At 42.2% G+C, this 26,382-nt stretch overlaps 1 protein-coding gene and 1 long non-coding RNA gene across 2 annotated transcripts in view; one reads left to right on the forward strand and one right to left on the reverse strand.

Annotated features, from left to right (window-relative positions):
- Positions 1 to 3,052: 3,052 nt before the first annotated feature.
- On the reverse strand, positions 3,053 to 16,074 carry LOC126267334 (uncharacterized). The gene is made up of 5 exons (XR_007548995.1): positions 15,631 to 16,074; positions 14,499 to 14,643; positions 14,273 to 14,403; positions 11,179 to 14,133; positions 3,053 to 5,066 (listed from the first exon to the last, which is right to left on the reverse strand). It is a non-coding gene; the product is annotated as an uncharacterized LOC126267334 (long non-coding RNA).
- Positions 16,075 to 22,188: 6,114 nt separating this feature from the next.
- Positions 22,189 to 26,382, forward strand: part of LOC126266676 (protein farnesyltransferase subunit beta) — an 85,908-nt gene continuing 81,714 nt past the window's right edge. The window contains exon 1 of the mRNA XM_049971098.1: positions 22,189 to 22,854. Coding sequence (XP_049827055.1) covers positions 22,768 to 22,854 — 87 coding nt within the window. The 5' untranslated portion in view covers positions 22,189 to 22,767. The remainder of the gene's footprint in view (positions 22,855 to 26,382) is intronic.

The following is a 26,382-nucleotide window of genomic DNA, read 5'->3' on the forward strand; positions in this document are numbered from 1 at the left end:
ATGAGTTGTGGTCAAGAATATAAAGTCTTCCATCTGTGAAGGTTGGGCAGCATGGAGAACGTTTGTCCCACACAGCTTGGGTGAAGATGACTTGACATGATAGTGTGAGCTGTTGCGCATGTGGCGGTGCATGTTTAGAGTTAGGGAAACCAGCACTTACGAGTAGAACTACCAAACTGGGCATGGTACCAGCAAAACTGTGACCTTGAGGCAACAGTGGTGGCTGGTGCAGTGTTGTCAATTGAGGGAGTGGTGTTGTGTGGAATCCACAGGATGGTGTCTGGGTTGGAGGTGTTATCGTCACCATCGGCTGTCATTGGCTTGAGTTGGGGCAGCTCATGAGATGGGTGGCAGAGATCTAACCTTCTACAGGCAGTGTGTGTCCTTGTCATTAAAGTGCTTCCTGTGTTGCAGTATGGTGAATATATTATCTCCAAGGCTGAGATACAAGTTGAGCTGTTCTGCTTCATGTGCAGCAAGCTGTAGTTGAGGCTCGTGTACAACAGTCTAAAGCATCCATGATGTGGTGTCTGGCATCAGATTCATGTCCACTAACATTCGTAATTTTTGTTACTGGTGCCAAAGCATAACACACTGGCAAGCACTGTACCGACATTAAGGGTAACAGTAAACAGTGGGTGCACAGAATACTCTTTATCCTAAGCCTCTGACCATGTTTGCATGTTCATGGAGATGAGGGAACCAAAAGCCCGTGTGGACAAAGCTCCTAGCTACACTTTTACAGAATGGCATGGAGGAAGGGATGCAGATCAAGACAGCAATGCCAGGGTAGGGGAGGACAGACTCATGGGGCTGGGCTTCTCTGCTGTGTTTCCATAGGAGTTTTCATTATTTTTCAGGCATCAGTTTCCTTTTGAAGTCCTAACCGTTGCTACAATTTGAAGCAAATAATTTTGTCATCTTAGATACTGAAATAGTAATATTAAGCTCCTTTGTTGCATTAATGATTGTTTTCCTTAATCCATCATTTATGAAGATTGGCAATTTTTTGGTGATTGTGGAAATACCCCTTGAAACTGTGATGAAAACTCATCTATGCATGTTTAATATTAAACTGTCAGTACTATATATACAGGAGACTGTCATAAGCTAGAGTTTATGGTTGCAGATTTTTCACTGTACCTCTCTAACTGGTTCTACACTGCAAAAACACTGAACAACTAAGGTCTTTCTTAGCATTTACAGTTAAATAACATACATTAAAAGCGCCCCACAACATTATTTCTCTTTTAGTACGAGGTGTAGCAGGTATGTTTCTTAACCATACATGTACTGTACAGATGTATGTGCAATTCATAAACTGCCAGCTCTTACCAGCATACCATCGATTTTCATCTGTGTACAGGCCTAAAATTGCTAGAGTGCCATTTTTTTTACAAGTTTGCACAGAATAATTGCACATCCTGGCTACAATAATGGGCTACATGATTGTGTCCATGTAGCATCCCGTGGTATATTATGAGAAGCACAGCAAATGACCGTTGTCTGCACACTCCATTGTGTTGCTGAAGCACGCAATGAATAGGTTTGTGTTGTGCTTTTCGGCAAGGGGGTGGCCTAGCTCTATTACTGGAGACATTTTTAAATGAGATTTTCTATTATAACTTCAATAAGAAATACTTTATTTCTTGAACACACTGTCTGCCATGTGGCTGCAGGCAGCCACAGTAGAACTAGATGCCCGACACTACGTAGCCACTTGAGGCCACAGCAGATCCTAGCACCTAGTACTGTGTGCCTGGCAGTGAAATATCCATCGGTAAGTGTGTGCCAGTCTGTGTTAAACTTCAGTGTTTTAACCAGTTGCAATTGTGTTACATTGTTTAAAAAATGTAATATCTTGTTTGTGAAATTTTGTAAGTAATTACCTAGTCAGTACAGAGAGATAAGTGATAAAGTTTAACTCGGGTTGAATGGAAGCATGTTCCATTACACTCAGGTACGTAAACCACTTGTTCCATTGCACATTGTGTGTAGTGGAGGCTTATTAAATCTATGGAGTGCTTTCTGCTTGTAATAGTGCTAGAGCAACATTTATATTATCTCTCAGACCAATAACCCACCATAGTACTTCCTGAGGGTGAAATGCAACATTTACAGTGAATTCTGTTAACACTGTCTTGTGTTAAAGGATTTCCATTTTGGTTCTTTCAGGTAATGAGATACCAAGCCAAGCAGGCCCACTTATATAGATTTTTGTTTACTTGATGTTCTGGCTTCAATAATGAAGGAAAATAGTGTTTAAAATAATATGAAGTACCACAATCAAAACGTTGCAGACTTTTTTATAGCCCTTACCACATTGGTGCCACCATGTTACACAGGAAAACATTAGTGGCCAATGATGAAACTTAAGTGCTTGTGGTACCTACAATTTGAAATGTAATATATCTCATAACATACAAGACAGATCACGATTTGTTGTAAAAAAATGGCAAATTGGATATAAAAGATCGTGTACTACAAAAGCAAAATAGATGAATTTTAGAATCATTATTTCTTAGGTTGTAACAGTGATACCCAGGACAGTTTATTTACAACTTGAAACATACCTATTATAGATTTACAATAAACTCACAACCATGAATTATTTGATCGAATGGTAGCAAGTGTTGCTGGGCTAATAACATTTCTAATAACATTCAGAATTAGTAGCCTTAAGTTATTGTCAAAAAAAAAAAAAAAAAAAAAAAAAAAAAAAAAAAAAAAAAAAAAAAAAAACAACCATATGAATTATTGTCTACCTGGTGCCCATATGGTGGTACCAAAGAAGAATGGTAAGGTGAGAAAGAGAATACAAAAGGAAAGGGCAAATGACAATCAGGAGAACAATACCAGGTGTAGAAATTTCCCTGTAGTAGGCTCTGTATATGCCATTTTTAAAGTTCTAATCCTCTTGTGAAGTAAATAAACCTAAAAATTATAAGTTTGTTAGGTTGGTTACATTTTTCAGGCACCACAATCAAACTACTTTACTTTCATATCTGTGGATTCTAGTAGGTAATTGCAAATGATTAAGAAAACTTCATAATTATTGATACCACATTGTTTTATTATCCATAATAAGAAATACATGGAGTTTAGTTTTCACTCAACAAGGATAATTACACTATGACATTTCTTCATATGTCCAATTCACATGCATAGTCCATGCTTGCTTACATAAATGCAAAACATAAAATACATTGACATGTACAATAGTATAAACATTTTAGAAACACTGTAACAACTTGTCATTTTGAACAACAGTTTGTGTGTAAGCTTAAAGGAGCAATGCACACATAAGAGTATGCACTGAAAAATATGATTTGAAAATTGCTATTCCCTCTAATGTCATGTTAGAAGAGGAGAAACATATTTCACTTCTTTCTCAAATACATCTTGGGTTGTGACACTGAACTCAGTTTTCAGATGCTAGCACAGTTTAAATAGCTGTGACTCAAACAGGGAGCAGTTAAATATATGATTTTTGTTTACAACAATGTTTCACATGTATTACATTGAAACATATAGTCTGCCTACTGCTACCTCATTGGCTGTATAACACAGCTGACACACCCTCTTTTGTTCCATTATACTTCACAAGAAGTGCTGAAAACATTCCTGCGCGAAACGTATAAGTACCTCACTGGCCCTATTCTAGATTATTCACAATAGTTGGTTCAAAACTTGAGCTGCTTCCACATAACAACCATTGTCTAGTCTGCACAAGTGCAAGCTGCCCCTTCCTCCTCTCATAGTTTGTCCTACCTTAAAAACTTTTCCTGTTCTAATAATATGTGCCTTATAAATCTTCCTGTAAGCAAATTTTCTCTCTCTCTCTGCCCCCATTCCCTCCACCTTATCTCTCGTACAGTTTTTTCCCCCTTTCATTACACATTACTATAATTACTGAAAGGTAGAGGCACCTGGGATGACTCAATCTACATGGTTCTTGTACTGTACTATAGGGTACAATTTTCGATATTTTCGCTTAAAAGTTTTATTGTTCCACTGTTGTGGAATTTGCTGTATACAGTCTGGTGGTGGTCAGATGAAAGGAGCTCTTGTCTTAAGTAGCTAATGCCTCATCACATGCATGAATGGACTAAATGTTGTACAGTTACTTTGACACAATTGGCTGTTAAATACAATTCCCAAAGATTATTCAATTATTCTACCTATGTGTGTATACATATACGAATTTGTCTGAGGCTCTGGTCTGTAGATCCATTAATCACTGAAGTATTGCTATTTTCATCAGTAGTATCATTCCAGTAGCTACTTATCCCCCTGCTTGCCAATCTTCTTGAGATCAACACACACTCCTTGAGCTGCCCTCATTTGTTATCCTGCCCCTTTAATTTCCAACAGTGAGATGGTATAGAGCCTCACCTATTTGGAAAGATTTACCTCGGTAGCTCTGACATTTTCATTGACCTATGAAGTGCAGGGATAGGTACGTAAAAAATGGAGACAATCTGTTGCATGATACCACTCATTCTATGTGTGCAACTCCTAATATTTTATCAACTCATTGTATAGAGTATAGGGGTGCTTGGTAAAAAGTCATGTCACACACAGTGTTTGGTTTTTTCCATACTGAAATTTTAATGACACGTGTTACATCTGCAATTACTTCTGTAAAACAACTTAAGACTACCAACCATGAGATGAAGGCAACCTTGCAGATAGAGTAAACAATTTAGACAGTGTTGCAAGAGGATCTTTGATTGTTGATAATTAAAGACAATGGGTTAAGCCCTTAGTCACTGCTGATAAACATATCCTGTAAATTGTAATTTACTACAATGAAATTTGTTTACACTTTGCTAAAGATGAACTGACATGTTGCTGCCAATTCCAAATTCACTCAGTATGTTTGACATTCACTATCCAAAAAGTAGAAATTATCTGTAGAAGATCAGCTTTAATTGAGGACTTCCCAATTGTGGCAGACTTAATGAAGTAGAATATTGACATTACTAAAAGGATACAAAATGTTCTCACAAATTGGTACAATTAAAAGATTGATAACTCTTAGCTTTCAGCCCAAAGGCCTTCACCTGAAATAGGTTGGTTTGTGGGGGTTAAAGGGACCAGACTACTTAGGTCATCGGTCCCTTGTTCCATGACCATAATAATACATGAAGAAAAGTCCAACAAGCAATAAACACATAACGGAGACGACAAGGGACGACACAGTACAAGAAAGACATAGACGAAGACCAGAGAAAAGAGATTAAAAGACACACAGAGTGCGACGGTCATTGGCCGACCATGAAAATAAAACTGGAAAGGCCAACAACCAAGGGACACATTAAAACACCACAAACTAAAACCCCAGGCCAAAAGCCACAGTCGACACTAAAAAAAATAAAAAGGGACTCTCATATTGAATGATAAAAACCCCCTGCTCGAATAAAACGGAGAACTAAGTCAGCCATAGTAGAGTCATCGGTTAAAAGAGCAGGGAGTGTATCAGGCAGCGCGAACGTCTGCCTGAGGGCAGTTAAAAGTGGGCAGTCTAGTAAGACGTGTACCACGGTCAGGGCCAATCCGCAGCGACAGAGAGGCGGGTCGTCACGGCACAAGAGATACGCGTGCGTGAGCCGGGTATGTCCTATGCGGAGCCGGCAGAGGACGACAGCGTCCTTGCGAGACCCCCGCATGGAGGAGCGCCACACACTGGTTGTCTCCTTGACTGCCCGAAGTTTGTTGGGAGAGGGCAGGGTGCGCCACTCATCACGCCAAGCAGCAAGGACCTTCTGCCGCAATACGGATCGGACGTCACTCTCTAAAAGACCGATCTCCATCGCCGGGGAACTGACCGCCTGTTTCGCCAGTTCGTCAACCCGCTCGTTACCCGGGATGCCGACGTGACCCGGGGACCAAACAAAGGTGACAGAGCGGCCGCAACGGACGAGAGTATGGAGGGACTCCTGGATGGCCATCACCAGACGGGAACGAGGGAAACACTGGTCAAGAGCTCGTAAACCGCTCAGGGAGTCACTACAGATGACAAAGGACTCACCTGAGCGGGAGCGGAGAAACTCTAGGGCACGATAGATGGCAACCAACTCGGCAGTGTATACACTGGAGCCAGCTGCCAATGACCGTTGCTCACAATAATCCCGTAGAGTGAGAGCGTAACCAGTGTGACCAGAGACCACCGAACCGTCGGTGTAGGCCACCGCCGCGTTCGGAAACTCGGCCAGGATGGAAAGAAAGCGGCGGCGGAGGGCCTCCGGAGGCACTGAGACCTTCGGACCCTGTGCCAAGTCGAGCCGAAGGCACGGTCGGGGCACACTCCACGGGGGCAGACGGAGATTGGCCCGGAAAACAGGCGGCAGAGGAAAAAAGTCAAGGCCACGGAGAAGGTCCCGGAGGCGAACCGCAATGGGACACCCTGACCGGGGCCGCCTGTCTGGAACATGGACGATCGAGCGCGGGAACAGGAGACGGTAGTTTGGATGCCCTGGCATGCTATAAACGTGCGCGGCATAGGCGGCCAGAAGGCGGTCACGCCGGAACCGCAATGGAGGGACACCAGCCTCCACAAGTATGCTGTCGACGGGGCTTGTCCGGAACGCTCCTGTGGCGAGGCGGATCCCGCAGTGGTGTATGGGATCCAGCAATCGCAATGCTGAAGGCGAGGCAGAACCGTACGCCACACACCCATAATCAAGGCGGGACTGGAACAGCGCTTGATATAGGTGGAGGAGGGTGGACCGGTCAGCACCCCACCTGGTGTGGCTTAAGCAACGGAGAGCGTTTAAGTGCCGCCAGCATGTTTGCTTCAGCTGCCTAATATGGGGCAGCCAAGTCAACCGGGTATCGAACACCAGTCCCAAGAACCGATGCGTCGCGACCACAGCAAGAGGTTCACCGTCAAGGTAAAGGCGCGGCTCAGGGTGAACCGTGCGACGCCGGCAGAAATGCATAACGCAGGTCTTCGCGGCCGAAAACCGGAAGCCGTGCGCTACAGCCCATGACTGCGCCTTGCGGATGGCACCTTGCAGCTGCCGTTCAGCAGCGGCGATGCCACTGGAGCTGTAATATAGGCAGAAGTCGTCCGCATATAAAGAAGCCGCGACGGACGACCCCGCCGCCTCAACGAGCCCATTGATGGCAATTAAAAACAGGGACACACTGAGGACAGACCCCTGTGGGACCCCGTTCTCCTGGACCCGGGAGGAACTATGCGACGCAGCTACTTGCACGCGGAAGGAACGATACGAAAGAAAATTCTGAATAAAAATCGGGAGCGGGCCCCTAAGGCCCCACCCATGAAGTGTGGCCAGGATGTGATGGCGCCAAGTCGTATCGTATGCCTTCCGCATGTCGAAGAAGACGGCAACCAGGGAGACCAGATTATCGACGGCAGAGCGACCTTTACGGAACCCACCCTGAGACGGAGCCAGAAGGCCCCGAGACTCGAGGAGCCAACTCAACCTCCGGCTCACCATACGTTCCAGCAACTTGCAAGGAACGTTGGTGAGGCTTATGGGGCGATAGCTGTCCACCTCCAGCGGGTTCTTGCCAGGTTTCAATACGGGGAGGACTATGCTTTCCCGCCATTGAGACAGGAAAACACCCTCGACCCAGACGCGATTGAAAAGATCTAGGAGGCGTCGCTGGCAAGGCACTGAGAGGTGTTTCAGCATCTGGCTGTGAATGCGGTCTAGTCCAGGAGCCGTATCAGGGCAAGCAGAAAGTGCGCTCTGGAATTCCCATTCGCTGAAAGGAGCATTGTACGACTCCGCGTGGCGCGTGTGAAAGGAAAGCCTCCGACTTTCCAACCGCTCTTTCCGGGAGCGGAAGGCCAACGGGTAGTTCGTTGACGCGGAACACTGAGCAAAATGCTCTGGTAACCGGTCCGCAATCGTGTCGGAGTCGGTGCACACTGCTCCATTCAGCGAAAGCCCAGGGACAGAGACAGGTGGCCGATAGCCTTGGAGTCGCCGAATCTTGGCCCAAACCTGCGATGCAGAGGTACGGACGCCAATGGTGGAAACATAACGTTCCCAGCACTCCTGCTTCCGTTGGCGAATAAGGCGTCGGGCTCGGGCGCGGAACTGTTTAAAAGCAACGAGGGTCTCCAACGACGGGTGCCGCTTATGGCGCTGCAGAGCCCGCCGGCGATCTCGAATCGCCTCTGCGATCTCGGGCGACCACCACGGCACAGTCCTCCGCCGAGGTGACCCGGATGTACAGGGAATCGCAGATGCCGCCGCAGAAACGATGCTGGTGGTGACCGACTGAACCACCGCATCAATCGGATCAGTGGAAGGAGGTGCGATCACTGCGACAGATGTAAATAAGTCCCAATCAGCCTTAGTCAGAGCCCATCTGGAGGGGCGTTCAGAAGAGTGACGCTGTGGCAGTGACAGAAAGATGGGGAAATGGTCACTACCACATAAGTCGTCATGGACCCTCCAGTGGATGGATGGTGAAAGTCCGGGGCTGCAAATAGAAAGGTCAATGGCCGAAAACGAGCCATGGACCGCACTAAAGTGGGTCGCCTCTCCCGTGTTTAAAAGGCAGAGGTCAAGCTGTGACAGAAGAGTCTCGACATCTCTGCCCCGGCCAGTAATCGCGGCGCTACCCCACAAGGGGTTATGGGCGTTAAAGTCGCCCAGCAACACAAAGGGAGGCGGCAGTTGTCCTATCAATGCAGCCAACACATGACGAGTGACATCACCATCCGGCGGAAGGTACAAACTGCAGACAGTAATAGGCTGAGGCGTCCACATCCTTACAGCGACAGCCTCTAAGGGTGTATGAAGAGGCACACACTCGCTGTAGATAGAGTTAAGGACGTAGACGCAGACTCTACCAGACACCCTCTCATAAGCTGCCCGGTTCTTAGAATAACCCCGATACCCTCGTAGGGCAGGGGTCCGCATTGCCAGAAACCACGTTTCCTGGAGGGCAATGCAGAAGAAAGGGTGACTGCTGACGAGTTGGCGGAGCTCAGCAAGGTGGTGGAAAAAACCGCTGCAGTTCCACTGGAGAATCACTTTGTCCATGGGCGAAATAGGCGTGAAGGGACCGAGGAGGCAGATCACGTCACTGGGTCACCTGCTGTCACCGATCGAGGACCAGTACAATCGGCGTCCTTGGCGTCTGAGGGTATGGCGAGATCCAGGTCCTCAGCGGACGCCAGGATCTCCACCTCATCCTCAGACGCAGAGCCTGTATGGAGCGGTGGGGTGGATGCCACCGCGCGTTCCTTGGCCTTAGAGGTCTTCTTCGTCTTGTCTCTCTGGTCCTTGGGTTTCATTGGCTGGGAGGGCTCCACCGAGTCAGTCTCCGGGACGGAGGAGGAGCGGGAAGCCCTGCGACCAGCCGCTGGCCCGCTTTTCAGCCATTGGCTGACGTCACCCTTCCCAGAGGTGGAAACCTGGGAAGGGAGGGACCCGAGGGATCCCTTGCGAGAGAGAGTCGCCGAAGAAGTCGGACGCTTCTCCGGCTTAGAGTTGGGGACTTGTGTCCCCGATGGTTGGGGGGTCGTTGCTCCTGAGGTAGGTGGTGCAGGAGCAACAGATGGGGAAGTGCCCCCCACCATCAAGGGAGCAGGTGTAGTATTCCGGCTCAGAGTGGTCAGTGGAATCGGTGCAGCAGATGACAAAACTACTGTTTTGGCAGCGGTGGCATAGGAGCTGGTCAGAGCCACAGGATGTAGCCTCTCGTATTTCCGCTTAGCCTCAGTATAGGTCATGCGGTCCAGGGCCTTATATTCCATGATCCTTCGTTCTTTCAGTAGAACCTTGCAGTCTGGCGAGCAAGGGGAATGGTGTTCGCCGCAGTTCACACAGATGGGAGGCGGCGCACATGCAGTATTAGGATGTGAAGGGCGTCCACAATCTCTGCATGTCATGCTGGAAGTACACCGAGATGACATGTGGCCGAACTTCCAGCATTTGAAACACCTCATCGGGGGAGGGATATAGGGCTTCACATCACATCGGTAGACCATCACCTTGACCTTTTCGGGTAGGACGTCACCCTCGAAGGCCAAGATGAAGGCACCGGTGGCTACCTGATTATCCCTCGGACCCCGATGGACGCGCCGGACGAAGTGAACACCCCGCCGTTCTAAATTGGCGCGTAGCTCGTCGTCTGACTGCAAGAGTAGGTCCCTATGGAATATAATGCCCTGGACCATGTTGAGACTCTTATGGGGCGTGATCGTGACGGAAACATCCCCCAACTTGTCACAAGCGAGTAACCGCCGTGACTGTGCAGAGGATGCTGTTTTGATCAATACTGCCCCAGAGCGCATTTTGGACAAGCCCTCCTCCTCCCCAAACTTGTCCTCCAAGTGCTCGACAAAAAACTGAGGCTTGGTCGCCATAAACGATTCCCCATCGACTCGTGTACAGACTAAATAGCGAGGTGAATAAGGTTCGCTGCCAACCGTAGCCTTTCGTTCCTCCCATGGTGTGGCCAGGGAGGGGAACGATTGTGGATCATATGCCTGAGCGTTGTATTGAGGCCGAGAATGCTTAGAGACTGCTGGCGGCTGGCCGCCAGCAAGAGATGATGTACCACGCTTCATCGCGGGTCATCCGCCCTGATGCCACCTACTCCGACCAAGGGCCCTCCCCACGGGCGCCACCCAGCCTCAGCAACGACCACCTGGCGGGATGGCCATTGCCGGGAGTCCCGATGCCCCAAGGAGACAGGCATCTACTCCTTGGCATACGCGGGGAGTTAACGGCGCAGGCATCAGTAGAGCGATCCCTGTGTTGTCAGGGGGCTACAACCGACAGGGTACATGGCGGCCCCACCACAACGGACTGGCTACCGTGCTGGATTTCAGGTGAAATGTAGCCCATGATCGTCATTGGCGCATAAAGCGACACAGCAGAGCAGACTGCAAAAACCGCACCCAAGAACAAAGCCACGCCCTAGAGATGGTGAGTGGGCGGGACAGCTATGCGACGACGACCAACCAAGCTAGAGATGGTAATGAGCGATGGACACATTGCACCTTGTAAGGCGCCCTTCCCCAATCAGCTCGCTCTTCGGAAGAATTTAGAAGATGGAGGTTAAACCCGGTAGGGGACCATCACATAAGGCCGAAACGTTTGAGACTCCTTTTAGTCGCCTCTTACGACAGGCAGGAATACCGTGGGCCTATTCTTACCCCCGAACCCACAGGGGGGTCACCTGAAATAGAAAAACACACACCCATGACCAATGTCTCTCACTACTGTGGCCAGAATGTGTGTCTAATTTGTATTTCAGATGAAGGAGCTTTGGCTGAAAGCCAAGATGGATAACAGTGCAAAATTGTTATTCCATCCTGGGCTTCGCGTTGTTATAATATTACCATTCTTATACATGTTATGTGTACTCTGCATCAAGTAGAATGAATCTGTACTATTTACGACAGTTACTCTGTGTACGTACAGATTATTATTTGCAAAGGACATTTTTCTCAACACCTTGTCAGTCATATATAGATTGCAGTAGTGATAGGTAAGAATTGCAATCTTTTATTTTAAAGCTATGGGTGGTGTGGGAGTTATCCCCTTTTGCAGTTAAACGTGTTACATATGCTTCGTCATTAAATATGTATTGTTTACCCTTTTTTGCTTACTAGATTATTTCACGGTTCACAGGTACTCTGTGTTCTTTTGCCACATTTAAAAGCAGCAGTCAGATCAGCTTTTTTGGTTCTTTTGTACTGTATGGGAGCAATGGACAAGCCACAAGCAAAATTTACAAGAGAGTTGCAGATCACCTTGGCAACATCAAGGTATGTCAGTATCTGCATTGATTTTTGATTAAAATCACTTTCTGGCCAAGTTATTTTAAAGTTAATCATTGTATTCCCATTCAGGTGACACAGTTGCCTTCTCTCAGCAGCGAGAGGCAATGTTGTGATCATTCCTCTGAACCTCCTGATCTCGTGGAAAGTGTAATTGACACACAAATGCATACCTAGGTGCGGGAGTCCCTACCGTTAAAAATAAGGTTGCTGTGGCACATTACCTGGTTGTGTATCATCAAGGTGCGTAATGTGATAACATTTATTTACATAAATTCTTATTACAAGACAATTTTTTCAATTAATTTTGCTTTCTGCACTTAGACTGTATCAGTCCAAGGGAAAATATAATGAACACTGATGAGATTGCTCAGCTACAGTTTCAGACAAATAGCTGAATTTTCCAGGTTTTCTGCTCAGTGAACAAATTACCACATGGAGACAGAAGTGAGTATAGTATCCGATTCTGAATTATATTTCTAGCAGCATGTTATTTTATCACTTCACTTTACATGATTTGACAACTTTGTATTGTTACAGGTTGCTGCAAAAGTGGCCTTGGTGTTCAAGTAAGACAAAGACAAATTTCTGATTTTTTTTTTAAATCATGATGCTATTACATCATCCTCAGGATAAGATGTAGCTAGTGCACACATTCTCAAAGTCTTAATTTTTATAGTGCTGTAGGTCAGGTTTATAACCAGCCTAGCTAACTGCCTTTTATCTTGTTCCTCTGATGAAGTTGAGCTTCTGGGATTGTCACTGCCTTGGTTTACTGCCTTCTCACTGCTGGTATCCTCTGAACTTTGTAATACAGGACTGGCAGATTCAGACCAACTGCTGCTCGAGCCAAACCCAAAGGTCCCATCGAGACAAATTAAAGGGCTGTTCATGTAATTGTCATTCAACTTATTAAAGTCCTAGCCACAGTAATAAATGAAAATTGCGCAGAAATGTTTGCATGAATATTTCCACCTTTGGAAGTCTTCACATGTGCAATTAGGCTTTGCAAAATTTACCACATAGTAACAATCCTTGGCCTCTGCACTTTCTACACAAAATAATCCCTCACCCATTTATTTCACTGAGCTTTCAGTAAGTCCAGTTTGCGCTGGCGAATACTTTTTCATTACGTGATTCACAAATTCGTGTGACTTGTTACGCAAGAAGTGAGGAATCGCTCTGCTGTAAGATTTCACAGCTGAATTCTTCAGACAATATTTTTTAAAGAGGCTAGAGAGGAAATCATTTATTAAAACTTTAACAACACCTGTCAATGTTTTATCTGCTGAATGTCTAAGAAAAAAATGTTTCACTTATTTAGTGATTCAACACCATTAGTAGTAGTTATATTAGCGAAGAAATTCTGCTTGTCCTCATAGGCCTTCACGCACCTTTCAGATACTGAAAGCCATTGCTTATTAAAATAATCAAGTGCACCAGAATTTCTAGTTACTAATTCATGAGATTGAAGGTTGTGTTTTGCAGTTAAGAATTTTTCTTCAGATGGTGACTCTGCAATTTCTTCCCACAGCTTCAGAATTTGCTCACTGTCTCGCAGTATGTCTAAATTGTTCTTTTTGCTAAGCCACTGTTGCCAGGCTTGCTTTTGATGAAATAAAAAAAGATAAACCCTTGACATTGAAAATGTTCCTTTAATTGCCCATATCTCAGGCACAGAGAAATACGTAACCCATGGAACTGGATTCCAGTCTGGGTTCCATGCCTTGAAAATGTCTAGAGCCTCCTTAATCGTTGCAGTGTTTTCTACTTGAAGAACGAATATCCCAACTACTAAATAGCATACATTAGCTTTCACTACCAAGAAAAATAATGAAATGTCATACTTCGTTGTCTTGTATGTTGCATCAAGCAAACATACCCTACCATACCTTTTCAAAAGTTCCCTTTGCCACTTGTGCTGGTAACAAAAAAGCAATGGCTGCACTTTTCCATTGTCATCTAAACGGTCTGGGAAAAAAAAAAGTGTTCCTTAATGCATCTTTGTCTATAACGGTTTTCTTCAACTCGAACAGAGCCCAATACATATGGCTATAAATTGTACTATCTGTTGGCTAAAACATTATGTTCATCCGATCTGATCTGTTTTCCCCAGTTAAATTTTTTTCCACAAATCTTTCCAGTTCTAACTTAATTATCCGAACTGAGTTCGTCCCCTTTGTAACTATATCCCTGATCTCTTTTGAAAGCAAAGTGTGTATGTGTCCAATCGTTTTCACACATTTAATGCCATGATTATGGTGGCTTGCTTGGGAGGCAGTCACATAATATCGCAGATAACTTTTTGGTACCTATGTTGACTCCAAGTCTCTTCTCAGTTTCTCAGTGACCTTTAATACAATACAAATTTATCAATGAATTACAAATATTTATATACAAGAGCTTGCCAAATGACATACATGTAACTTATCAGGCTAATGATCTAATCAGGCTAATATATCTACACACATTACTCAGTTGGATACTCACTTTAACTGTCTGTTGCTGAGTTTATCGCATGATCGGGGAATACCCTGACACACTTAACATCCAATGTTGCTGGACAGCCTTTCTTTTGTGTGTCCATGAGAACTTTTCTTCTTTGGGTCAACATGGTCCACCTTTACATATAAAATAAAATTGAATAAGTCCCTGTAACTATTCCTTTTTTCTTGAAAATATATGTAATTGCTACTTATATATTTATTTTACTTACCAGATCTGCAACAGGGTCTCCCTTTTATGATATAGCAGGGGAAGAGTACATTCTCTTTTTACTAAGCTTACCACACAGAAAACAGGACCAAAAAACTGTATTGGTATGTTGCCTTTTGTGTGGCTGTAGAAGAAGCCTGTCTCGTCTGGTAAAAAACAGAATTTTAATTAAATCTATAATCATTTCACAACACATATATGGGGTAGGCCACTGATGTACATGGAAACTTATGCAGCAGGCCTATGTAAAATATGTATGATAGCATCATGAAAAACCAACAGAATATAGTGCAAATACCAATTACCATGCCATGAACTAGTACAATCAAGATCAGTTTATTCATACACAAATGGATATAGTTCACTACTGGAGACAAGTAGTTGTCTTTGACCACTGAAGCAAACAGCATGGAAGTGATGTCAGTACTTAGTTGCAGTATTTTCACTCACTAATGGGTATATAATTTAGTAAATTAAGCTGTTTTAACTGTACAGGAACAATGACCCAAATGATCAATAGATATACAATACACAGTCGCCTGTGGTCAGTGAGGTTTAGGACACACTGTAAAAAATCTTGACAGAGTAGAGGCAGGAAGATTGGCATTTCGTGCGTTGATGCTGCTACAAATAATTTAAAAAAGTATCAGTATCTACACTTCAGTTACATTTTAATCCCTGCATGTCTTAAATGTTTCCAAAATCAATTTCTTTCATTTCTTCTTCCCACATGTCTTTTGTTCACGGCATTCTATTAATGTGTGCGTGTTTTTTTCCCCCTCATTTCTGATGTATATTCTTAGCTACATAGCCATTAATGTTATTTGGCGATTGTTTCGTGTGTGCTACATGGCTTGCTGTCTTCCCCATCCTACCACGATTGATTTACTCGATTGAACAGTACGTAGTGCGAGAATGAAAAGCGTAATGTGTTCACATAATTAAAATATGCAAGACATGTTTAACTCGAGAAGTGTACAAATCTGATTTACGAACGACGTTATTTACTATAAATAACTAATTACATTTATTTTTAACGCAGACAAAGGATATAAATGGAACACATCTATGTAACAATTATGTAATTATGTTACATCTTAACACAAAAACGAATTAGGGACACTTTCACTTACGTTTAGCAGCACCTAAGGGGGGCTGCCGTTAATACGCACTTCTTCTGAGTATGCGTAGCCATGGGCGCAGGTTGCTCAGAAGATGGACAATATCCTCTTCTGTCTCGCAAAATCCATGGATGTCGCCTTCTCTGATAATACATACACCTTTCAACGATGAACGCACTAACCTCTCGAACACATCTACTTCCCGGTCTTCAACGCGGTCAGTAAACATACTCGAAGAAGTGCCCGAAAAAGGAGTTTGCGACATACCGCAGCAGCAGAACTCTACAGCACTGAGCCAGTAAACACACAACTCTCCCGCCACTTTTAAGTCAGCTCGATTTGTAGTCGCCGATCGATATACTTTGCGAACGCTGGGCTACGTCATCTCGACGTCACTTTCTTAGTTCGTTCGGGTGAAACGAAGCTCTCCCCTCTTTAGTAGATCTGTTGCACCTTCTACGAGTTCCGGCAGTGAATAGCAATCTTTGGTTTGGTCTACCCACAACATCTATGTGATTGTTCCAATTTAGTTTATTTGTAATTGGAATCCCTAAGTATTTTGTTGAATTTACAGCCTTCTGATTTGTGTGATCGATTTGTGTAATCGAAGTTTAGTGAATTTCTTTTAGTATTCATGTGAATAACTTCACACTTTTCTTTATTTGGGGTCAATTGCCACTTTTTGCAGCATAAAGATTTCTTATCTAAATCATTTTGCCATTCATTTTGATCATCTGACGACTTTAAAAGACGTTAAATGACAAACAATCTAAGACAGCTACTCAGATTGTCCACTGTGTCGTTAATATAAATCAAGAAAAATAGAGGACCTATGATACTTCCTTGGAGATTGCTAGATATTACTTCTGTTTTAGTTGACGACTTTCCTTCTATTACTTTCTGTCAGGAAATCACGAATCCAGTCACATAACTGAGGCGATATTCCATAGGCATTCAGTATGGTTAGAAGACGCTTGTGAGGAACGGTGTTGAAAGCTTTTTGGAAATCTAAAAATATGGAATCGATTTGACACCCCCTGTCGATAGAACTCATTACTTCATGAGTATAAATAGTTAGTTGTGTTTCACAAGAACGATATTTTCTGAATCTATACTATGTGTCAATAAATCGTTTTCTTCAAGGTACTTCATAATGTTCGAACACAGTATATGTTCCAAAACCCTACTGCAAATCTATATATATATGGGCCGGTAATTCAGCGGATTACTCCTACTTCCCTTTTTGGGGATTAATGTGACTTGAGCAATTTTCCAGTCTTTAAGTTGTTTTGCCTGTCTGTAAGTTGGGTCACCCAATGGTGTTCACAGTGGAGCAGAACATGCTTCATAAATTCAATGTGACAAAGCGTCTGTCATTATGAGGATGAAGGGATTTTGGGACAGAGATATTAAAGAAAGTATAGAATTAAAAATATCTGGAGAACATCAATAAGTACGGCAGTTTGGAGCTCAGCACGGTTCTAGGACCTCGCCATCACAAGGTTGAAGTGGGCATGACGGATCCAGGACCGAAACATTACCATATTTAACGAGGAAGAGAGCACCAATGACGTCACTGCCTTCAGCGCGGCTATATAGTGGCGAGGCCACAATGACTCGGCAATCATTTACCACTTGATAATGGCCAAGGAGCTCTTGGTCAAAAGCTTGCGGGATTTTAACCACTTGGTGCGGCTGGAAGCCCGGAAAGATTTCATTGATTTTCACATGTTATTAATAGGTACTAATAACAGTGCATTTTGGCAGAAGTCAATGAAAATAATGGTGCCCTCCATTGAATGCAAGAGTACGAAAAACGAATAGGAACAAAGATAATGAAGAAAACAAACCATATATTTGCAATGCATTTAAGTCGAGCAGTTCACTTTTGGGTTTGTAAGCGGAAGCAAATAGACATGTAACGAAGCCAACTACTGTTTCATATGAGACAAAGATGAAATCACAATGAAATGAACACCCTTAGCTGCTTACAGTCGTTGACATACGTCAATGGGGATAGATGATAACGTGTGCTACGACAGGGACTCGAACCGGGGATCTCTTGCTTATATAGCAGACGCTCTATCTATCTGATTCACCGAGGAGACAGAGGATAGCGCGACTGCAGGGATTTGTCTCTGGCACGCCTCCTGCGAAACCCACATTCTCAACTTATTGTCTCGCACTACATTCATAGTGCCCCCGCCCATTATACTCATTACTCGTGGGCGCGTTGCCGATTCCTGGAAGAGTTCGGGCACTGTTTATGCATTCACACAGAAGAAGATGGTCAAGTGGCCGGGAACAGCTAAGGGTGTTCATTTCATTGTAATTTCATTCTAACAAGCTGCTTGGTCACCGATGGTATCTGTTCTTTCGGAGTAAGATTTATGAAACAGGCGAAATACTCTCAGACTTCAAGAAGAATATAATAATTCCAATTCCAAAGAAAGCAGGTGTTGACAGATGTGAAAATTACGGAACTAATAGTTTAATAAGTCACAGCTGCAAAATACTAACGCAGATTCTTTACAGACGAATGGAAAAACTAGTAGAAGCCGACCTCAGGGAAGATCAGTTTGGATTCCGTAGAAATACTGGAACACGTGAGGCAATACTGACCTTACGACTTATCTTAGAAGAAAGATTAAGGAAAGGCAAACCTACGTTTCTAGCATTTGTAGACTTAGAGAAAGCTTTTGACAATATTGACTGGAATACTCTCTTTCAAATTCTGAAAGTGGCAGGGGTAAAATACAGGGAGCGAAAGGCTATTTACAATTTGTACAGAAAGCAAATGGCAGTTATAAGAGTCGAGGGGCATGAAAGGTAAGCTGCGGTTGGGAAGGAAGTGAGACAGGGTTGTAGCCTCTCCGCGGTGCTATTCAATCGGTATATTGAGCAAGTAGTAAAGGAAACAAAAGAAAAGTTTGGAGTAGGTATTAAAATCCATGGAGAAGATATAAAAATTTTGAGGTTCACCGATGACATCGTAATTCTCTCAGAGACAGCAAAGGACTTGGAAGAGCAGTTGAATGGAATGGACAGTGTCTTGAAAGGAGGATATAAGATGAACATCAACAAAAGCAAAACGAGGATAATGCAATGTAGTCGAATTAAGTTGGGTGATGCTGAGGGAAGTAGATTAGGAAATGAAATACTTAAAGTAGTAAAGGAGTTTTGCTATTTGGGGAGCAAAATAACTGATGATGGTCGAAGTAGAGAGGATATAAAATGCAGACTGGCAATGGCAAGGAAAGAGTTTCTGAAGAAGAGAAATTTGTTAACATCGGTTGGTATTACATGTTCTGAGACATGATATTTAAATGACAAGACTGTGTCAAGCAGGAGAATACTAATGTTGTATCCTAACATAGCGCGTTTGTCTTTTGTACTCATCCGCATTCATTTACTTTTTCCACATTTAAAGCTAGGTGCCATTCATCACACCAGCTAAAAATTTTGTCTATGTCATCTTGTATCATCTTACAGCCCATCAGCTTCGACACCTTACCGCACACCACAGCATCATCAGCAAACAGCTGCAGAATGTTCCCACCATGTCTGCCAAATCAGTTATGTATATAGAGAACAACAGCGTCCTATCACTCTTCAATGGGGCACACCTGACGATACTCTTGTCTCTGATGAACACTCGCTGTCGAGGACAAAGTACTGTATTCTACACCATTCTCATACCTGTGAAACCTGTTTCATATGATCATACCTTCGTTAACAGCCTGCAATTGGGCACAGTGTCAAATGCTTTCCAGAAATAGTAAAATATGGACTTTGCCTGTCGTCCTTCATCAGTAGTTCACAGTATATAATGTGAGAAAAGGTCAAGCTGAGTTTCGCACGAGCGATAACTTTCTAAAATACTTCCAAGGGACCTAAACTTCTTTGTCTCAGGAAAATTTATTATATTCGAAATGAGAATATGTTCAAGGATTCTGTAGCAAACCAAAATTAGCAGTACAGGTCTGTAATTTCCAAGAACCTGGTTATATCAGCAACTTTCGGTTAGATTCGATCAGTTTACGGAATAAGACAGCTACACTTCTGTCATGTACTTTGCTTAGCATTAGTGCTTGAACATTCAGAGAAGTAGCTTAAAAGAACAAGCAAGTTTGAATTAAAGTTGCACGTATAAATGGGTGCAACAACTTATTGTGAGAAAGGAATGTGTTTACAAACTTGTGTATGATCCCAACTAAGTGGCTGCCCCCTATTCAACCGGAAATAATAAAAGTTACTACAGAACACTAACATTCATCCTTCTTGCTGTTGTCATAAACTAGGTAAGAAAACCACAAGCACCTTCCCTCGATTAAGAAGAACGAGATATTTATCCTTGTAATAGCGACCATTTGAAAAAAAATTTTGGTAATTAAATGTTTTGCGGGAACTTCTATTTACGACACAACTGAAATGCAGGCAGTGTAGCTCCTGGCCTGTAATGACATGTATGTAATCCTATTTCTAAACACCTTCCACAGGAAATGCTGTACTTACAGTGCTGTTGCAACATACAATAAGTGATTATGACATACACTTAATGCATCTGTGTTAACACTCTTGTCTTTTGACAAATAAAATGACTGAAATCGGTCAAGAGCAAAATAAATCGATAAGTGCAAGGGGTCGCTGTTTTCTTATTCTTAAAACACCATCCACAATTATTTCGTAGTATGACATGACAGACAATGCCAGAGTTCGGCATATTTACTGTACTGTATGTTCATGTCTTAAGTTAAAGAAACTACAGTTTTAACTGTTACAGGGTAAATAGCGTACTCACGGTTAAGGCCAAATACATTACCGTTGTTGTTGTTGTTGTTGTGGTCTTCAGTCCTGAGACTGGTTTGATGCAGTTCTCCATGCTACTCTATCCTGTGCAAGCTTCTTCATCTCCCAGTACCTACTGCAACCTACATCCTTCTGAATCTGCTTGGTGTAGTCATCTCTTGGTCTCCCTCTACGATTTTTACCCTCCACGGTGCCCTCCAATACGAAATTGGTGATCCCTTGATGCCTCAGAACATGTCCTACCAACCGATCCCTTCTTCTGGTCAAGTTGTGCCACAAACTGCTCTTCTCTCCAATCCGATTCAATACTTCCTCATTAGTTATGGGATCTACCCATCTAATCTTCAGCATTCTTCTGTAGCACCACATTTCGAAAGCTTCTATTCTCTTCTTGTCCAGACTATTTATCGTCCATGTTTCACTTCCATACATGGCTACACTCCATACAAATACTTTCAGAAATGACTTCCTGACACTTAAATCTATACTCGATGTTAACAAATTTCTCTTCTTCAGAAACTCTTTCCTTGCCATTGCCAGTCTACATTTTATATCCTCTCTATTTAATTACTTACATTACCGTATTAATTAAAAAAAATCGTCGTCATTGACGGAATGGTGAATCGCTTTGTTTTCTATAAGGCATGGTTATACACTTTAGTCATTATGTTAACGTTTTTCAAGTTCCTGAACATTTAAGTCAACGGTTCGAATTAAAAGGTGAGCAAACGACAAAATACATATGTGACTTTATCTGTTACTGACGTGCAGGGCATAAGTCTACAGTCGAAAATGACACTCTTGAAATTAATATTTTAGCAGCAAAACAGCAATTTACATTTAAAATTGCTGAGAGGAACAATGTTCTTCGTCAGAAACTTCATCGAATCACTTTTTCCGACTGCCTGCAAGTGAAGGCACTGTTCCTTGGTGATGCCACAGTAGCAGAGCGGATTGCTTATTGCCCAAATTTATTATTTCTATTAACTTCCCTGTTTACAGCCATGCACCGATTTAACGAGTTATAATGTCTTCTAGGTGGCTCCTCTCCCCTCCCCCCTCGTTCGCCTCACCCCCCCCCCCCCCCTCGTCCTCTTTCTGACCATCAAAGGACTCACAGTCAGCATGAAAGGTAAAGACGGTGGCAGACTTCGATTCATTGGTAAGATACTAGGAATATGTAATCTACAAGAGAGACTGCTTAATCATATAGGACTAACAAGTGTTACTGTTATTGAACGTATAGTATACAAAGAAGGGCAGCCTGAATGGCCCAAGATGTGTTTGACTCATTGCAATCAATCACAAAGGTGCCAAGTAAACTGAACTGGCAGGCTCTTGAAGATGACAAAAACTATCCAGAGAAAGCCTTCTTAAAAAATTTCAACAACCAACTTTAAGTGAGGAATATGCGAATATACTACAATCACCTACATATCACTCACGTGTAGATCGTTAAGAAAAGAGTAAACAAATTACGTGTCATCAACATTAGACCCGCACAAACAAATCGTAGCGTGAGAACCGCATATTTGCTAGGATATGAGTCTATTTATATTTGTCTGTAGTGTAGCCATGTATGGAAGTGAATCATGGACGATAAATAGGTTGGACAAGAAGAGAATGTAGGTTGCAGTATGTACTGGGAGATGAAGAAGCTTGCACAGGATAGAGTAGCATGGAGAGCTGCATCAAACCAGTCTCAGGACTGAAGACCACAACAACAACATGAGTCTACGAAAACCTTTGAGTTGAAGGTTTGAATAAAATTCTTCAACTGCATGTGCGCAAGCGAATGGTAGCGTGGTGACAGGAAATCACCGCAAAACTTAGCGCGAAACATGTTTCAGTCAGTTGTTCTTTGAGAGTACTGTTCTTGTCCTCGGGTGCATACTGAATTCTAAAATGGATAGGGGCTCATAACTGAATTTATTGAAATATATCGGGGTCGCACGTATTTTTGGAAAGTTAAGATCAAAGAATACAGCGATCGGTCTAAGAAGGCAGCTGCTTACAACGTTTAGTTGCGAAAACAGATCTGGTGAGCCTGCAGCAGGCAGCAAAGCGACACAAAAAAGCGTCTTGAACCGTTTACGGTAGAGTTCTACGTTCTGCAAATCACTGTGATATGTATGGCAGCGTTACAACACAACAAATTTTTGGCGCCTGAGGAGGATCAATCTTCGTTCAGATGTACTTTGGTTCGTCAACACATTCGCCTTGTACACATTCCCATGTTTCATGTTATCTGTGGTGGAGGGCAAATTGAGGGGTATGTGTGAAGGTGTAACAAAAATTTGAAATATGCGTGAGAGTAAGGTATGAACTAGATTTTGTATAATGTCAGTAAATATTAGACCCTTCGACGATATTGTGAGAGAACGTTACGATGATGAAAATTATCCAACTAAGACTTCGGAAGAACAGGTAATAAATGTTTTTTGTGTACTCACTCTAAATTACGTTTTTGACGCGACATGCACTGTATTAGCATCAGGTACATTTCTAGTAGCGTATAATTGTTTCTGATATCGCAGTTTATTGTTTCCCAAAGCGTAATGGAGAAGATATTATGTAAATTTCAAACGGACTCTATCTGAACTTAATATTTTCGTTAGTGCAGGTCTTGCATCACTGCTGAATATTATCCTCTGCGTATATTTCGGGAAGTGCATTACTATTTCATGAGGAACCCAACTATTATATAATATTTTAGACCATTCTTTCCAGACTTGATTGCATTTTTGGACATGCTTCTTAAGTCTTGAACAGTGGAGGAGAATGAAGATGGGCGCGTTGTTGTTGTGTCGGTTGAGTTTTTATATACCAGTATGCGATTTTCTGCCACTAGTATATAAACCATTGCATTCACTGTCTGAAAAATTTAATTCAAAATATATAGCTTCTGATGAAAGTTAACTGGAATGTACAACATTGAATGGCACGTATGAAATGGAATAGTGAAACAGTAAAACACAGTAACTGAGGACTGTTCCAACTTCAAAAGTGCTCAAACTGTACAAAATACTTGTCAGTTCGACATAGCATGACTGATCTTCGTTGATCCATTATGGACTGTGGGACAATGGCTGGCATGTATTTCTTGATGCAATAATTTACAAACAGCCGTATGTATTGTAGAAATTTATTTTATGAACTTCTTATAAGCTACCAGTTTTGGCATTACATTGATGCCACCTTCAGGCCCCACACATCATAGCCTGTGTCACCTGGCCACCAAGAGCTGTTGCATAGCAATTTGATTCAAGGATCCAGTTATATGGCTCTTTCCATGTATAGTGATTAAACGACTATGACATGTGGGGCCTGAGGATGCATCAGTGTAATGCTGAAATTGGTAGCATATAAGTAGTTCATCTAAAAAAAAATTATAGTACATATGGCTGTTGGTAAATTATTGCACCAAGAAAATAGCATGACTGATGTCAGTACATTTGATTCATCAGAACAGTTGTGCAACATATACAGCAATGTGTTATTCCATTAATAGTATTGCCTGTGAGCTCCACAGTAAGTAAAAGCTGTTCTGAGCATGATATGTTACAGGAGTGGCAACACATCTGCCAAGAGCATCCTCAACATGTCTTGATTCCTGTTGTGGACTCAAGCTATCACTCTGAAACACTTGTTATTGAATAAGTGTTATCAACTTACATGTTCAGTGATACAGCAATATAGGGTTGAGAGTTAGTTAGTTCGTTAATTAGTTAGTTACTTTCACGTTCCATGGATCATTTTGCACACTAAATTGTCATGATGTGGAACTAGTCACTTTACATTCATATTGTAAATTAATTTTTTACATCTGTATGCACTCTTAAACATCACCATATATTTTTTTTTCCTCAGAAGTGAAAACAACATAGCTATACAGATTGAGTTACCAATTCCTACGCACTACCTTTTATACATTACAAACATTGAAATTCTTCTGCGGAATAGGAGTTGTCAAGGAGAAACTTTTTCAATTTATTTTCAAATTTTACCTTGCTGTCCGTTAGACTTTTTATATCACTGGGTAAGTGGTCAAAAATTTTTGTTGCAGCATTGTGCACTCCTATCTGTGCTAAAAACAACCTTAATGTTGAGTAATGAATGTCATTTTTTTCTTCTAGTATTGTAATTATGTACCTCATTGTTCATTTTGAACTGTAGTGGATTATTTACAACAAACTTCATGAGGGAATAAATAAACTGTGAAGCAGTAGTGAGAATGCCAAACTTCTTAAGCAGATGTCTACAAGATGATTGTTGGCAAGCACCACATATTATTCTTAAAACACATTTTTGGGCAATGAAGACCTTCTTTCTTAAAGATGTTACCCCTGAACATTATTCCATATGACATTACTGAATGAAAATAAGCAAAATGTCAGCTTACTGATTTCTGTCTCAAAAATTTGCTATGGTTCTAAGTGCAAATGTAGCTAGCTGAAATAAGTTGTTTTAGGCATTCCAAAAATTTTTTTTTCGTATTTAAATTCTTATCAGTATGAACACCTAAGAATTTTGAAGTTTCGATCCTATGTATTATTTAATCATCATATGGTACACTTATCACTGGTGCAGAACTGAATATGGTGTGCTCTTTGTGAAATTCAGAGTGAGACCATTCACAGAAAACCAGTCAATGATAGTTTTGAGAACGTTCTTCTCCATTTCTTCAATTTCTGTATGCATATTTGGAATGATTGCAATACTTTTGTCATCTGCAAAAAGAACTAATTTTGCTTGTTCATTTGACAGTAGTGGATCTAAGATTGAGCCGTGGGGAAGCCCATGTGCATTTCCTCCCCAGAAAGAATTAGGTCCTTGGATTTTGTTGGTTGAATTGCTACCAAGTACAACTTTCTGCATTGTTTTGGTTAGATATGACATGATCCATTGGTTGGCTATACTGTCAATCCCATAAAACTTCAATTTATTTAGCAGTATACTATGTTTCACGCAATCAAATGCCTTGGATAGGTCGCAGAAAATACCTTGTGGTGCTATTTTGTTATTTAATGCATGTATCTGGAGTGCGAACATGGAAATGGCATTCTCAGTAGAGCAACCCTTCTGAAACCCAAACTGTGATAAATTCTTCTCGGGTTGACAGCCGAGTCAATGCGTTGTTCTCCAGCAATGTTTCAGCAAAGTTTCGTACTTGCCATCTTCAGGCCTTGCTGAAACGTTGCTGGAGAACAACACATTGACTCGGCTGTCAACCCGAGAAGAATTTATCATCAAGATTCGCCGAGAAAGCATGCGTTCTCATATACCCAAACTGTGATTTGCTGAGGATATTATTGTTCTTGACTACATCACCTTCTCAAAAAATTTGGAAAATGATGTCAGCAGTGAAATAGGTTAGTAGTTACTGATGTCTCTCTCTTACCACCTTTCTTAAAGAGGAGTTTAACAATGGCATATTTTAGTCTCTCTGGAAAAATGCTTTGAGTTAGTGATGCATTACATATTTCGGACAATAGTAGACTTATTATATGGGAGCAAATCTTTAGTACTCTATTGGAAACACCATCAACACCAGAAGAGCTTTTATTCTTGAGAGAATGTATGACCCTCTTAATTTCAGAAGTAGAAGTTGATAGTACTTCATACGATGTAATTTTATGAGAGTTATTTCAACACATTGCTGTGATCTTTCATGTGAACTGTTGGTCCCTATGCTTTCTTCTATGTGTAAGAAATTATTATTAAATACATTTGCTATATGTGACTTGTCATTTATAACCCTTCCATTCAGTTTGATAGTAATGTTATCTTCTTCTGTGGTTTGATGTCCTGTCTCTTGCTTCACTATATTCCATATTCCCTTAACTCGGGCATTATGTGCATGTTTCTTGATTTTTAATAACCTTTCTTAGCAATTTTGAGTAGTTTTTGTAGTGTGCAGCTTCTGCAGGGTCTCTGATTGTCCTTGCCAAAAGA

Source organism: Schistocerca gregaria, chromosome 4 (genome assembly GCF_023897955.1).
Source record: "Schistocerca gregaria isolate iqSchGreg1 chromosome 4, iqSchGreg1.2, whole genome shotgun sequence".
NCBI classification, from domain to species: domain Eukaryota; kingdom Metazoa; phylum Arthropoda; class Insecta; order Orthoptera; family Acrididae; genus Schistocerca; species Schistocerca gregaria.